Source organism: Dermacentor albipictus, chromosome 7 (assembly GCF_038994185.2).
Source record: "Dermacentor albipictus isolate Rhodes 1998 colony chromosome 7, USDA_Dalb.pri_finalv2, whole genome shotgun sequence".
Lineage (NCBI taxonomy): Eukaryota > Metazoa > Arthropoda > Arachnida > Ixodida > Ixodidae > Dermacentor > Dermacentor albipictus.
In genome coordinates, this window is record NC_091827.1 from 109,976,759 (window position 1) to 109,989,826 (window position 13,068).

The following is a 13,068-nucleotide window of genomic DNA, read 5'->3' on the forward strand; positions in this document are numbered from 1 at the left end:
ATCGGCCTATGCGTATGCGTCCCGAACGCCACTGCGGAGAAAAAAAAAGAGCTAACGGAGATTTAATCCGCAAATATCCCCGCAAAATTCACACTCATGAGTCACATAACCTAATTAGAACATGATAGACAAGGGCATGACATACTTATGAAGAACCACATTGCTCTATACATCACGTGGATTCGAACCCGCGTACACTCGCATTTATACAATTCAAAGCACACATCCTAACCATTACACCACAGAACCACCACACTCAATCGTGTTCTTTTAGAGGTTATATATATAACAAATGTATTTGAGGAATCTGCTGCGGTGGGTTGAGTTTCTCTGCAGTGTGCTGTGCTGTTGTGTACTGAAATACGTTTGCGTTTGCATCATTTCCATTCCTTGCTACGACTAACGAAGGAATACAACGTAGACGACGACGTGAGAACTATTCACGGCTTGTCGTCACCCCAGAAAAATAACAAATGTGCCGTTCAGCGCACGATCGAGTGCTTTTCCAGTCCATGCATTATATGTTCTCCGAAAATACGCGGATACAAAGTATCGTGCCAACCATCCACGTATGTGAATTTAAGTCGCGCGTATACTGGTGAGTATTTCTGTTTATTTTTTCCGCCAGTTCCATTCGTATGTGGTCAACTGCGACGCCAGTACCAGGCATTTCGACGTGCCTCACGATGCCGTGTAGGCGTGCTTTTCAAGTGCATTAGCTTAGAGTTTGGTTCAGTCCGTTGTGAGCTGTTGTCCTGCATTAGCAGCGGATCGTTAGCGTTTTGAAGAGCATGCATTCCAGCATTTGGAGGCTGCTTATGCCGGTAGCCGCGTCACATGCATTGGCACGCATGTTTAAATGACTAATGTGACCACTTGTTACGCGTGCACTGCTCGTATCCTGTGGCAGTGCTCGTTCTAAAAGCTTCGAAGACCATCTACATTCATACGTGTGTTCAATATATATGCACAGGATGGACTTGCCGGCTAGTTGGTTGAGCATTTTAGAAGAAAGAGCGCAACAGAAGCACGACGCAAAAACATGGACCACACCACGAAGCGCTGGTGTGGTTGATGATTTTTTTCGTCCTGGTGTTTGCGCTGTTTCTTCTTCCACGATACACGCATACCACAGGTACGCGAAAGTTTAGGAGCATAGGGCGTTAACTTTGTTTTCCCCGTTTCCTCTCAGTGTCAATGGCACAATGCGTTGCCCGGAATTGCGCACGCTTACCCCCATATTCAGAAATGCATCATAACTTGAAGCCCATGCTTGACTTGATCTAAATGACGCAAGTCGTGAACGCACCAAAAGAAAGGCAGTGAGCGTCTAGGGGACGTTCGCACCAGGCGTCGTTTATATAAAGTCAAGCATGAGCTTTGTATTAAGATACATTTCTGAATACGGGGGTTAGTCATCTACTTCTCAAAGAAAATGTCGAAGAAATGCCCACCAAAACCAGGCACATTCGTAACCTTAACTAGGCAATACGAAGCTCCATAGAAAAAGAGTGGTATTAAAACCTTTCAGTATTTTTCTTTACTCCAAAATGGTTGCGCTCTCGTGGCTTCAATGCAGAGATAGTGCAGCGTTAGCTAAAAAGCATGAATTTACGAACTCTATGCCAAAATAAGCTTGTAAAATTATTTAGGTGCTAGAATCCAGGGTTTGTAGCGATCCTTGAAAACCCCTTATTTCTAAAATGCCATATTCAAGGCATTGAAAACCCTGGAATTTTTAGAAGTACTGGAAAGTCCTTAAATTTGTACACTTGGCTAGACTTAGCAGACATTGCCAAGCGTTTTTTTTTTCCCTTTCTGTGACACTCTTCGCATGTCACAGAGAATTGTCTGTGGAGGTAATAGAAGGAAAGCGACATCCTTAAAGTTGAAATTACAAAGGAGCTGCAGATACCAGTTTTAGGCACATGGAACCGGCGACAAATGTACTTGGAGGAGCAGAAGCAGGAAGCTCAACAGTTGAGGCATTCAAAGAAAAGCTGTGATGAGTAAATCGAGAGCTACAGACACAATAGAAGGAATTTACAAATGACTATTGCTTATTTGGTGATAAAAAGCTAAGGCAACACATGATATCACATACACTGTCAAACCAAACAGCATTCAAAAACTGCAAATGTTGCAGGTCCAAGTAGTTAATTGTGCTATTGCAGAAAAACTTTGAGCAATTTCTTGAAATGCTTCCTTGTGTGCGTTTAGTGATGGGCGGTGAAAGGCAAATTAGCAGTCTTTCAAATGTTTGAAATCAGTGAAATGCGATTTGTTTTGTATTCTTTTGTTTGCATTAAAGTTAACGATTTTGTTGAACAAGTTATTGCCTGTCCAAACTACTAAAAAAATCGCACGAGGTCCTTGAAGTTACTGTGTCGGGGCGTCGAAAGTTCTTGAAAACCATTGCATTTTTTTCTTCAATATTGCTACGAACCCAGTAGAACAACTGTCATGGAGTAAAAACCTTGGCTGAACAGGGGCTTATACGAAGAGCACAGGACGACTAGAAATGCAGTAGCAGGCATGGAGGGCCCTGAAAAAAATGTGCCACATCTGCTCGTCTGCCTTATGTTTCTGCATTGACTGTCACATTTTTAATAGAAGTGCACTTACTGTTCTACTCCAATAAACGCAACATTACCAACTCCAGTGTGGGGCAGTCCTTCAGCCAGTGCAGAACTCTTTCTGTACATCCCTGTCAGCTCTGTCATTTTTCCAGCATTGTAGTACAAGATTTGTTAAACTGGTTTCGCAGAATATGAGCAGTATACTCTTAAATTAGCTGTTTATTTGTATGCACAAGTTCAGGTCCTCAGTTTGGTTGCATGACAAATTGCCATACCTCAATAGATACAAGAAAAAACGTTATTAGAGTTTAATAAAATCCAAACAGTAATGATCACAACAATATAATGACATACATTTCTTTTGGTACGTATACAGTCCATGTCTTGGCACTGTATAAATTCAACTATACGTCGCAAGTACTGTGTCCTGACCACTATTATTCACATGTGTAAAACCATCACAGCAATTCTTCAACAAATATCACAGTGATTAGTGACATACACTTTGTAACTGCTTTACATGAGCATAATATATACAAATGGTCCCTGTGTACCTACACATGACTAGTGCCACCCGAGTACTATTACTCACAGGTGTAAAACCAACAAAGCAGTTCTTTAAAAATATCACAGCGCTTAGTGATGTACATGCTGTAACTCCCTTGTAAAAGCTTAATACAAACACGTGAGCACACAGAAAGCTAGCAGTGGGCCTACATGAAAATACCACCGCCTCAATACTAATTTGCAAGCGTAAAACCAACCAAGCAGTTCTTTAAAGAATATCACAATGCTTAGTGACATACATTTTGTAACTAGCTTATATAAGCTTTATACAAACATGAGAACATACACAAAGCTATCGGTGCACCTACATAGAAGTGCGGCCATCTGAACACTATTATTTGCAAGTGTAAGCTCAACAGAACAGTTCGTTATAGTGACGCCCATTTTGTAACTGCCTTATACAAGCTTAGTGCAAGCACAAGAATGTGGAAAAAAATAAATTAAAAACTTGCTCTATGAACACACAAACAGATCAACACAAATGGTAAACACCGCTTTGAAGACACGTGACCGTGACAAATCGCAGTGCTGTGCCGGTTGAAACTGCCATCCACAAAAGTATTGAGCAATGCTTAAACCACACGCAATAAAGTGCTGAAAGACTGCGTCTCTAACGTACCTATTTTAATTCACATTTCTTGAATATAGGGCTCCCTTGCAGATAAGGCATCTGATCCAACTGACCTGATTTTACACCTGCTAAATGCATACAATGCACTCAGGTATAACTGGTAATAATAATTATAAAAGTCATTTAAAAACTTGATGGTATGATGAAGATGCATGACTACAAAAGTTCTGTCCCCCTCGTACTTGTTAAAAAGGTGCAAGTACGACACATGTTCTTTTTTTCCAGAATTGTTGCATTAATGGACACCCGGGAACCTCGAACCCACAAAAAAAGAAGATACTGCTGTGTTAATAGTGTTATGAATAATTTTTTGTGAAAGCTTTTTACAGACAAGTTGCAGTCTCGTTTCTGAAGGTTCAGCTGTATCATGCAAAATAACATGGAAAGTGGTCACATGGGAGCATGACACTATGCCATAATGTTCGTTTCAGTTGACTCTCTTGCCCTACAAGTCACTGCTCACTGTGACCAGTGCTGGAACAGCAGTGTCTGTGTGATTTTCATCACACTTCTGTCCTATGCCATCCTTACCAGAGATGGCGGCACATCGATACCCAAATTCCGATAGTGTTGCTTTCTCAGGTGGTTGTTTTTGATTTGCTCAATATCAGTTGGCACTTCAGCTGCATCAAACTTCTATTTTACCTCTTCAACAACAACATAACAATCTTATGACACCTGTGTTGTCCTTCTAGTTGCCTACAAAGACCAGTTAATCTAGCAACAACACTGACATTCTCTACTACTAATGGGGAAGAGGTGTGTCCCACCATGTGTTCCACATTGTTGTCGCTATGTGGGCTGGCTGGGGAGGCAACTGTAATATGTTTGCATATCTTAAAGTGATGCTTGTACTGTGTTATAACACTTAACTTAGTCTTGCACTTGCTGCACAAGAACACTGGCTCACAGTCGTGGTGAAAAGCTTTTGTATGTTGAGCAAATGAGTTGTATGCACTACAAAAAAGTCACATTGATAACACACATGTTGCTCTACCAGGCCTGGTGCGGTTCCTTCTGACACTGCTGCTGATGCTGACACACTGCTGCTTGCGTCGTACACTGTTGCAGCTGCAGTAGACATGGCCGTCTCTGTATCTATTGCTGCCATGCCACCTGTCATGGTAACTTCAGGTGGTATCGGGCTCACTTCTGCAACAGAGATGTTGTTTGCCCCTTGAGGGCTCTCGTCATCAGGGCCAATAATTTCATAGGCATTGTCTCCTGCATCGAAGAATCAATAAGAACAGCCTGAATTAATAAACATAGCTCTAAACAGTATGGACATCAAAACTTAACGCCCTAGCTCGAGCGCTAATCAACCGAGCGGGGCAAGACCAATCGTCTCGTCAATCCCCACCCTTTACTTTCATGCCCCTGCCATCCAATTACTGCGACCGACTCGAGATCCAGCGACTCAACCGCAGGATTTATCCTCCGCCTCACAAAAAGCTCAGCACTGAAGATGCCGTAGCTCTCCGACTTATACAGACCAACACATTTCCAAACCTACACAGATACAGTAAAATGTTCCCACATACATATCGCGGCATCTGCCCCTGGTGCGGCGACACACGCCCTACACTCTTTCACATCTCGTGGGGGTGCGAGGGCAAACGTCAACACTTAAAGACTCCTAGCACGTCATTTGAGCGGTGGGAGGTACAGCTGACCGGCGATACCCTGGCGGGACAAGAAGCTCTCGTCCAGCAAGTACGTCGAGCAGCCATGGCCAGTGGAGTCCTGGAATGAGGACACCACCCACTCGACCTCAAGAGCAACCACCTCGATGGTCCGAATAAATGTTTTCTCTCTCTTTCTAACCACAAGCTTTGCACATCAGTGACCAGGCTTATTGAATAATACTTGCAGGAGTTGCACAATTGTGTGTGTACATTACAGTTAAGCCTCATTAGAAGAGATACTCAAGAGGCACGGGAAACATGTCTCTTGAAACCAAAAATTTTAAAACACTGAGGAGCCAGACTAGATCACTTTATTATGCATCATCACTAAAGTATGTTTAGATATATCTGAAGGAATAATTGCTCAGGGTGGCTTAAAGGGCCCCTAAACCACTTCTCGACATTTTTTGAACATTTCAAGTAAACACACGCATCAAAATCAGAATGCCGTCACAATTGACGATGCCAAACGCCACAGTGTGTAGCACCTGTGGGAGCACCACAAAATGAAGAAAACGACCCCGTGCGCCTCTCTGGACCTATCCTGCACCCCCCAGTTTGTCCTGACATCACCAGGCTGTCTCTGATGATATCACCAGTTTCCGGTGCTGTCGAGTGGTGGAACGAAAGTGTACGACTGCCGGCAAGGCCTGCAAGCAAATACACACTCCTTCCTCGTCGCGTTGCTCGCGATGCCATTGTGGGCAGCCAATGGGGGCAAAGAACAGAAACGCCAACAGGAAGGTCTCCCTATGAGGCTCTTCAACTAGAGTCACCATACAGTTCCATTGTATTGGCGAGATCATTAGTGCCACCCCTCGCAGGACGACGGGCCTGCGTGGCAGCAACAGAGCTCGTTGGTGATGGCCTGTCCCGTAACATTTGGAGGTGTACTAGGCGAGGAAAAGACGATACTGTCCAGATGGCGCGTACCAGATGAAATAGTAAAATGAGCGGGGACTACTTTTCGATAATCAAACACGTAGCTCCACTATTACTGCACCGTTTCGAAAAATTCTCGTGGCTACGTGTTCGTTGCCTTAACATGTACAACTGCAACACCGCAACTAAATTTCAACCTGGGTGGTTTAGGGGCCCTTTAAAGAAAACATTCACAGCTTTTTAGTGACTGTAGATTGTGTTAGCTTCCTTCCTAACTTCTGGAAGTTAAACACTTCACTTTGAAAGCCTTGTTGCTCGCAGTGCCTTTGAGGTGCTCTTAGACGCTCGTCAGCTTCAACTGTCGACACTTTCTGCCCTGCACTGTCCTCGTTGCCCTCCTTTTCTAGTTCATGCTTAAGAGACATGCGCAATTGACTTGTGTGAGAATTGCGTGATCTTTACGCCCTTCACAGCATACAAGGTGCATGAAGTGAATGTGTCTGGGTTGTGTCCCTTCGAAGTAGTGAATACTTAAAAAGTCGTTGGTAAAGAAGGTGTCTCTTGTGTACAGTGTTGTTAAAGTGGCAAGCATTGGAAAACCAACCAAACCATTTTCAGATGTCTCTTACAACCAAGTGTATCTTGTAATGAGATTCTACTGTACTGAATATTTTTCATCTATGGATCATCTGCATGTACATTAGTCACAAAGACATGTTGTGTGGAATGGCAAATCAGGAAAAAGCTCGTACTCTTACTTTTTGTCCCTAACATAAGCAGCTGATAACAATATGATAAAAAGCAGGTAATGAGGCTAGCATGGAACATAATCCTTCAGCTCTAAACAGTTTTTTGGGCCCACATCATTCCCTCATGACATAAGGAAACAACTTGATTGCAAAAATGGCTGCATGTGATCTGAGTTGATTGAAGCAAACAATACGTAAGGTTGCCCAGTATGTAATTTTATCAGAGTGCTTTTTAAATGTCCTGCTGGCGATCCTGGCTGCACGATGTTTCTCATGCTTTTTGGCACGATTCCTTTCTTTTCCACTCCACTCTTTTTTCTGGTTTTCTCCTCTTTCCCTTCCCCCTTGCGTAAAATAGCACACCTGAAGTATCAAATCTGTTGAATTATTGTGCGTATCAAACCTGTTAACATGCGGGCTTCTTTGTGGTCTGTTTTGTATTTTTGTGCTGTACAAGTCAATTCAAAACGAAAGATGGAATGTCTCTGCCTTTAGTATAATTGGATGTGTTTGTGTGTGTGTGTGTGCGTATATATATATATATATATATATATATATATATATATATATATATATATATATACGTCTCTCATGCTTTGAAATATATGTACATTCAGGAGTGCCTGCATGCTCTTCTCCCCTGCTCCAGTGACGAAAAGGAGAGCCTTTTTATGTACCATAGTACAACATTAATAGGTTTTCACTGAGCCCATTACATCACTTATCACATGGATCTGTAACAATACAGAGTAGCAGTGGTCCATATTACTAACCCATCCCAACATAACTATATATCAGCACGTACCGACATGCTGTGAAACAGCTGTTGCAAAGCCGCTGGTGCTGGCAATTTCCGCAGCACTGCAGTGGTACAGCCGAGTGCCACCTGTATAGTGACAAATGCATATGCATGTTAGCAACTCACTAGTTGCTGATGGTTTCATAAGCTTTACACTACACAATAAAGTAATCTAGACAACTTTGTTGGAACAAATACACATAATTAGGACACCATTTAAAGACTAACACAGTTGCCCCCAATCTCTCACTCACTAAGGGATAATACTACTGAAACATCGGTGGAGAGCTCAGATTAACACAGCCCATAAACGACAAGCTTTCTTTGAGGAAAACAGCTATAACAGCGGTTAGTTTTCTTGATCATTTGATGTTCTAGCTTGGATTTAAATGTCATGCAGTACTATAAAATATGAAGTGCCGCATTTCTAGCAGCAGAAGGCGTCGTCAGCCTCATGGTACAACTGATTCCTGCACTGTTTGTGTCAGTGAGCCGACACATACAAAGAAAACCGAATTCACACATACATATACAGTGCCAAGTGCACTCCTTCTGAAAACGCAGCCACCAGTTCCAATGCTGCTGAAAGGAAAGGTTATATAGAGTGTGAGACTGCATGGAACTACCACTTATGACTGTAAGTGTATGATCTGCTGATTGGAGAGGTAGTCACATGCTATTTCTAGTCTCTTTTAGAAGCATTACTAAAGGATGAATTAAAATCTATTCATAAGTCACGAATTTCACGCATCCACAGTTTGGTTACATAAATTGTGTGAAAAAGACATGTTTACCTGGAATAGCAACCTTTCTTCCTGCTGCAAAATTTTCCTTCGAATTAATGAAATAACTTTACAGCATCATAATATATTGTGTTTCTCGCAACTACTTGCCGGCAGTGGCGAGTTAGTGTTTATATCTGACTCATTGGGCGACAATACTGCCAAACACAAATATTTCACGAACATGAGAACACGTCCCTCGCAGAGAATAGCAACCATATATGCCTCTGTGAGACATGATCGCACCTTTGTGGTCAAAATGTACATTATAACGACACCACCATCTTATTAAAAAAAAAGCCTCAGTACAAGGCAGCAGCCAACTGCATAATGTGAAATTGCAACTGATGTCCACTTACTGGTGGCCTGTGTTCGAGTCACTTCTGGCAGTTGACGGGGTGCTGAGAAATGCACGTCCTGGGTTGTCCCTACAAAACATACAGGGTTATGTCAAATGTTGAAAATATATATACACCGGCATTTCATAAGTTGCAAAACTATGAGTAAACTAATAAACAACTGTAATGTAAACAGAGTACACATGATAAGATAGGCTGTCAACTAGTAATGCATTATGCGAAATACCTAACGCATAGGAAAGACTATATGTATACACACGAAGCTGACACACAATTTAATTCGCTCTAGGTTTTTCCGTGCAGTATATTCAAATTATTACGTCTTGTGGTTAGAGCAAAATTAGTGTAAATTACGCACTAAATTATGTACCCTGGAAAACTTTTCTTCAATATGCACCTGTGCACCCTTCGAATGAGTAGCGTTGTAAAATTTACGCACATGGCATTTAACATAGTTGCTGAACACGGATTTCCTTTGCCCTGTGTCGTGTACAGTGAGCTACATATATCTGCGCCCCCCCCCCTTCTGTGCTAGCCATACTGCGTGCCATTGCACCTATACGCATGTCAATAAACCTCACGACACAGAAATAAAAAAAGCGCCAATCACCCATGCCTGTATGTTGTAGTGGGCCTAACCTAACCAAGCATGGGCTGTTGCTTTTTATAATAAACACAGGCACCGTGCTCATTGCAAGTATGTATCATGTCACTAAGCAAATATACAATTTCATTGTACAACTATTTTTTTTATCACATGGATCTATCTCTTGAGAGGCAAGACAAAAAGCAGTCACTTCTCAGAACTAATCAGCTTTTTTAAAACACATCTCTAACTTTTCAATGACACTTGCTGCTATGTGTTTGTCTCCAGAGAGCATACTTGATTTGACTTTCCAATCGGAGGCATTACATAAGTATACCATGTTAAGATAACTGCCTGGAGCACGTGAGAATTTTCATCTTGGTGTAACATACTGTATCTTGATTTTGTTTACATTTGGTCAAATGGTACACCCAATATACCCACATACTAGTTTTCTTGTCCAAATTGCATGCGAATGTATTTAGATTTTTTGGCATTGGCTTCTCTGCACTACGTGAAGTCACGCTGCACTGGCTCTTTCACATCCTCGTGTCCTTGCAGCTGCCTTCTTGTGTTCTATAAAGCGGGTGCCTGAAAAATATCGTATGCAAAAGTCAACACAAGGGCATGGTGCAAAACAACATCAAGACAGTCAAGGCCATGGCAATAAAAGAAAGTCTTAGCTCTTAGTCTTCTTAGTGAAATGCATGCAAAACATCCAAATGACTGCAACAGTCAACTGCTAAATTAACTTCAATTTTAGATTTACACAAAAAAGAAATAACGGACAGTTCATCCTCGTTCAGCACGAATGTTAGAATACTCCTGCTAATGAATAGAATATTGGTCATTTTCAGACATCATAGGTCTGTCATGAGTCTGGTGTATCACAAACACTACTTGTGACACATCCTAAGCACGTGCCCAGTGTGCCCCCCGCACCATCCCTGGTTGTGCCACTGCTGAAGCCATAATTTGAGGATTATAGCTGCAAACATGATGCTCAGTAGGGATGAAAATATTGTTTTTCAGTTCAATGGATATATGGATGTGCCTATAAAAAAGGGCAACAAGGCTTGTTATGGCAAGCTTACCCACATTTCAATACTAACAAGAAAGTTCACTGTGGCCTGCATCTAAGCTTACTAAAAGGCGTGAACTTATTTTCATGTACGAGGTGCGCAATGGAGTTCATTTTTGACAGAGCCGACTACTGCTGCAGTTTGAAATCTAGCATTTTAGATTCTTGAAGGCATGTAAAAGTTGCAGTTAAACCACAGTTATTAGTTTATTACACCAACCTATTGTTCTGTGTACGACAGACTGGTAACATGGAATTAAAGCAACATTTTATTTTGATATTTTATTTCTATACTAAAATTTTCAAGCGATAAACACATTTTGATCTGCCATGCAATAGCAAAATGCACACATTACGCTTGTAACCCCCAGAGGAAGGCTGATTTAGGTATTCAAATGACATAACTCTGACACGCCAACTCATATTAGCAAATGCACAGGCATGTCCAAAACAATAAGCGTATGCAAAGCGCCCTTGCAATTGTAATTCCACACAGCAGCCGTTATATTCGATGCCGATGCATAACTAGCAGCTCGACAATTCACCGAGTTCGTAGACATAAGCATGCTTTCAGTTTCGCACCGTGCACGAAAACCGCAACAGGAGACAAAACCAGACCCACCTATAATCACACCATTTCAATACATGAGCAAAAACAGTTCAGTCTTAGGGATAAACACTGTGAGAGCGATTTAGTGCGCGACGGCGACGAGCGACGGCTTCGAGCGACAAAACGGGCCGTCGCTTGAACAGATGGCTCGGTTCTGGAAATCTATAAATCATCGCTCGTCGCCCGAAAGTGCTATGAGCGACTAGCCAATAGCGCGAAGCCGGAACTGGATGTAAATCGCTCAAATACTACCGATTGTCGCGCGGAACGAGCAAATGATTCAATTTTTATACGTGCAAGGATGAGAACCTACGGCAATAGCTCCGGAAATATTTTATGCTACTTTTTATCGTAAAATACATCAACGTAAATTACTAAAGCACGCGTCACGCATGATTGCCGCCCTCATGCCGGCAACACCGGGGAGGCGTCGCTCAATATCGTTGCTCGCACGGAGTACCACTTGTAGGCGACAAGCGAACGCGACAGCCATCTCCATCGCGTCGCTTGTAGCTGCCGCGCGCAAGATCGCTTATATGGGGTTTATACTTTTTTCAGCATAAAAAATGGATTCCTCATGCGTTTTCAGTAAGTTCAAGATAACGCGCCCAACTGACCTCTTGCAGCATGCAGCTGAATGCCTGCAGCAAAGTTTCTAACTAGCACTGGTGCTGCACGTAACTTCAGTGGTCGCAGATTCCCCCTGCGCGAGACACCGTCAAGCGCGCGGTTTACTTATAAAAAAGCATGCTGCCAGCAAAACGACGCCTTCTGTTATGTGATTCCTTAGTTCAGCAGCGTTCCGTACACAGTAGACTGCCAAACTGAATAAATTCAAACACACAAAACGCACGCTAATCACGCTCCGCATAGGCTCGGAATCACGGGCTGGTGAACGAATCATTTTAAGCGTCCTCTCGCCTGGTGTCTTATTGAACATACCATAGTTCTGGCAGCGTTTGCGATTTTTAAAGCTCTTACGGACAACGGCAAAGTGATAAAATCACATGCAGTTATCGCGACGACTGGCTTTTTCGATTGACATCGAGAGACACAGCGCGTATGCCTAGTCCTTTGTCAATCGCGTCGGCTAAGCGCAGCGACGACTTCCTGGCGATAGCATGACATATACGGAGAATGTTCACCTAAGTTAGAATTCACTTACCGTGGATGATTTGCTGTTATATCCAAGGCATGACGAACGACTGTCGTGTTTTCGTGGCGACGCGAGATGGCTGCAACACGATCTCCGTTGGCTGGCAATCGCAGCTCCTATGCTGCCTATGCTGCGGATCACCTTTCTCCCGGTCTGTGTTGTTCCGCGATCTTGAGCGTGCGCGCGCGCGCGCGCGGTGGAGCAAATCCGAGTGAAAAAGTAGAGCGCTCGCTACGCGTTCCATTTGAACTGCGGCGGCCTGTTCTCTTAGAAGCAAAACGATGTGTTCTTTGCTCAGCGTGCATGAATGAAACATTGCCATGTTCGGGGCCAGCCACCTACAGTTGAAGCAGAAGATTACGCTACGTTTTGTTCTCTATTCTGCTAGTACCAGCGCAAAATGTAGACAAGGGACGAGACAAGAAGACACCACAAGTGCTTGTGGTGTCTTCTTGTCTCGTCCCTTGTCTACATTTTGCGCTGTTACTAGCAGGATGGAAAACCAACAAGCCAAGCTGCTATTCTAGCGAAATACATTTCCAGCGCTTGTGGTGTCTTCTTGACTCGTCCCTTGTCTACATTTTGCGCTGTTACTAGCAGGA

General features: G+C 42.9%; 1 protein-coding gene across 2 annotated transcripts; it reads right to left on the bottom strand.

The window, feature by feature from the left end:
* Positions 1-2,089: 2,089 nt before the first annotated feature.
* LOC139048119 (uncharacterized) lies at positions 2,090-12,607 on the bottom strand. 2 transcript variants are annotated; one of them, XM_070522592.1, is made up of 5 exons: positions 12,476-12,607; positions 10,068-10,210; positions 9,034-9,102; positions 7,899-7,979; positions 2,090-5,001 (listed from the first exon to the last, which is right to left on the bottom strand). In XM_070522592.1, the coding sequence occupies exons 2-5, from the start codon at positions 10,114-10,116 to the stop codon at positions 4,646-4,648; spliced, it is 555 nt and encodes a 184-aa protein (XP_070378693.1). In that variant the 5' UTR covers positions 10,117-10,210; positions 12,476-12,607; the 3' UTR covers positions 2,090-4,645. The 2 variants fall into 2 exon arrangements, with proteins under 2 accessions (XP_070378693.1, XP_070378694.1); XM_070522593.1 differs by having other exon boundaries at positions 10,068-12,585.
* Between the last annotated feature and the right edge of the window lie 461 nt (positions 12,608-13,068).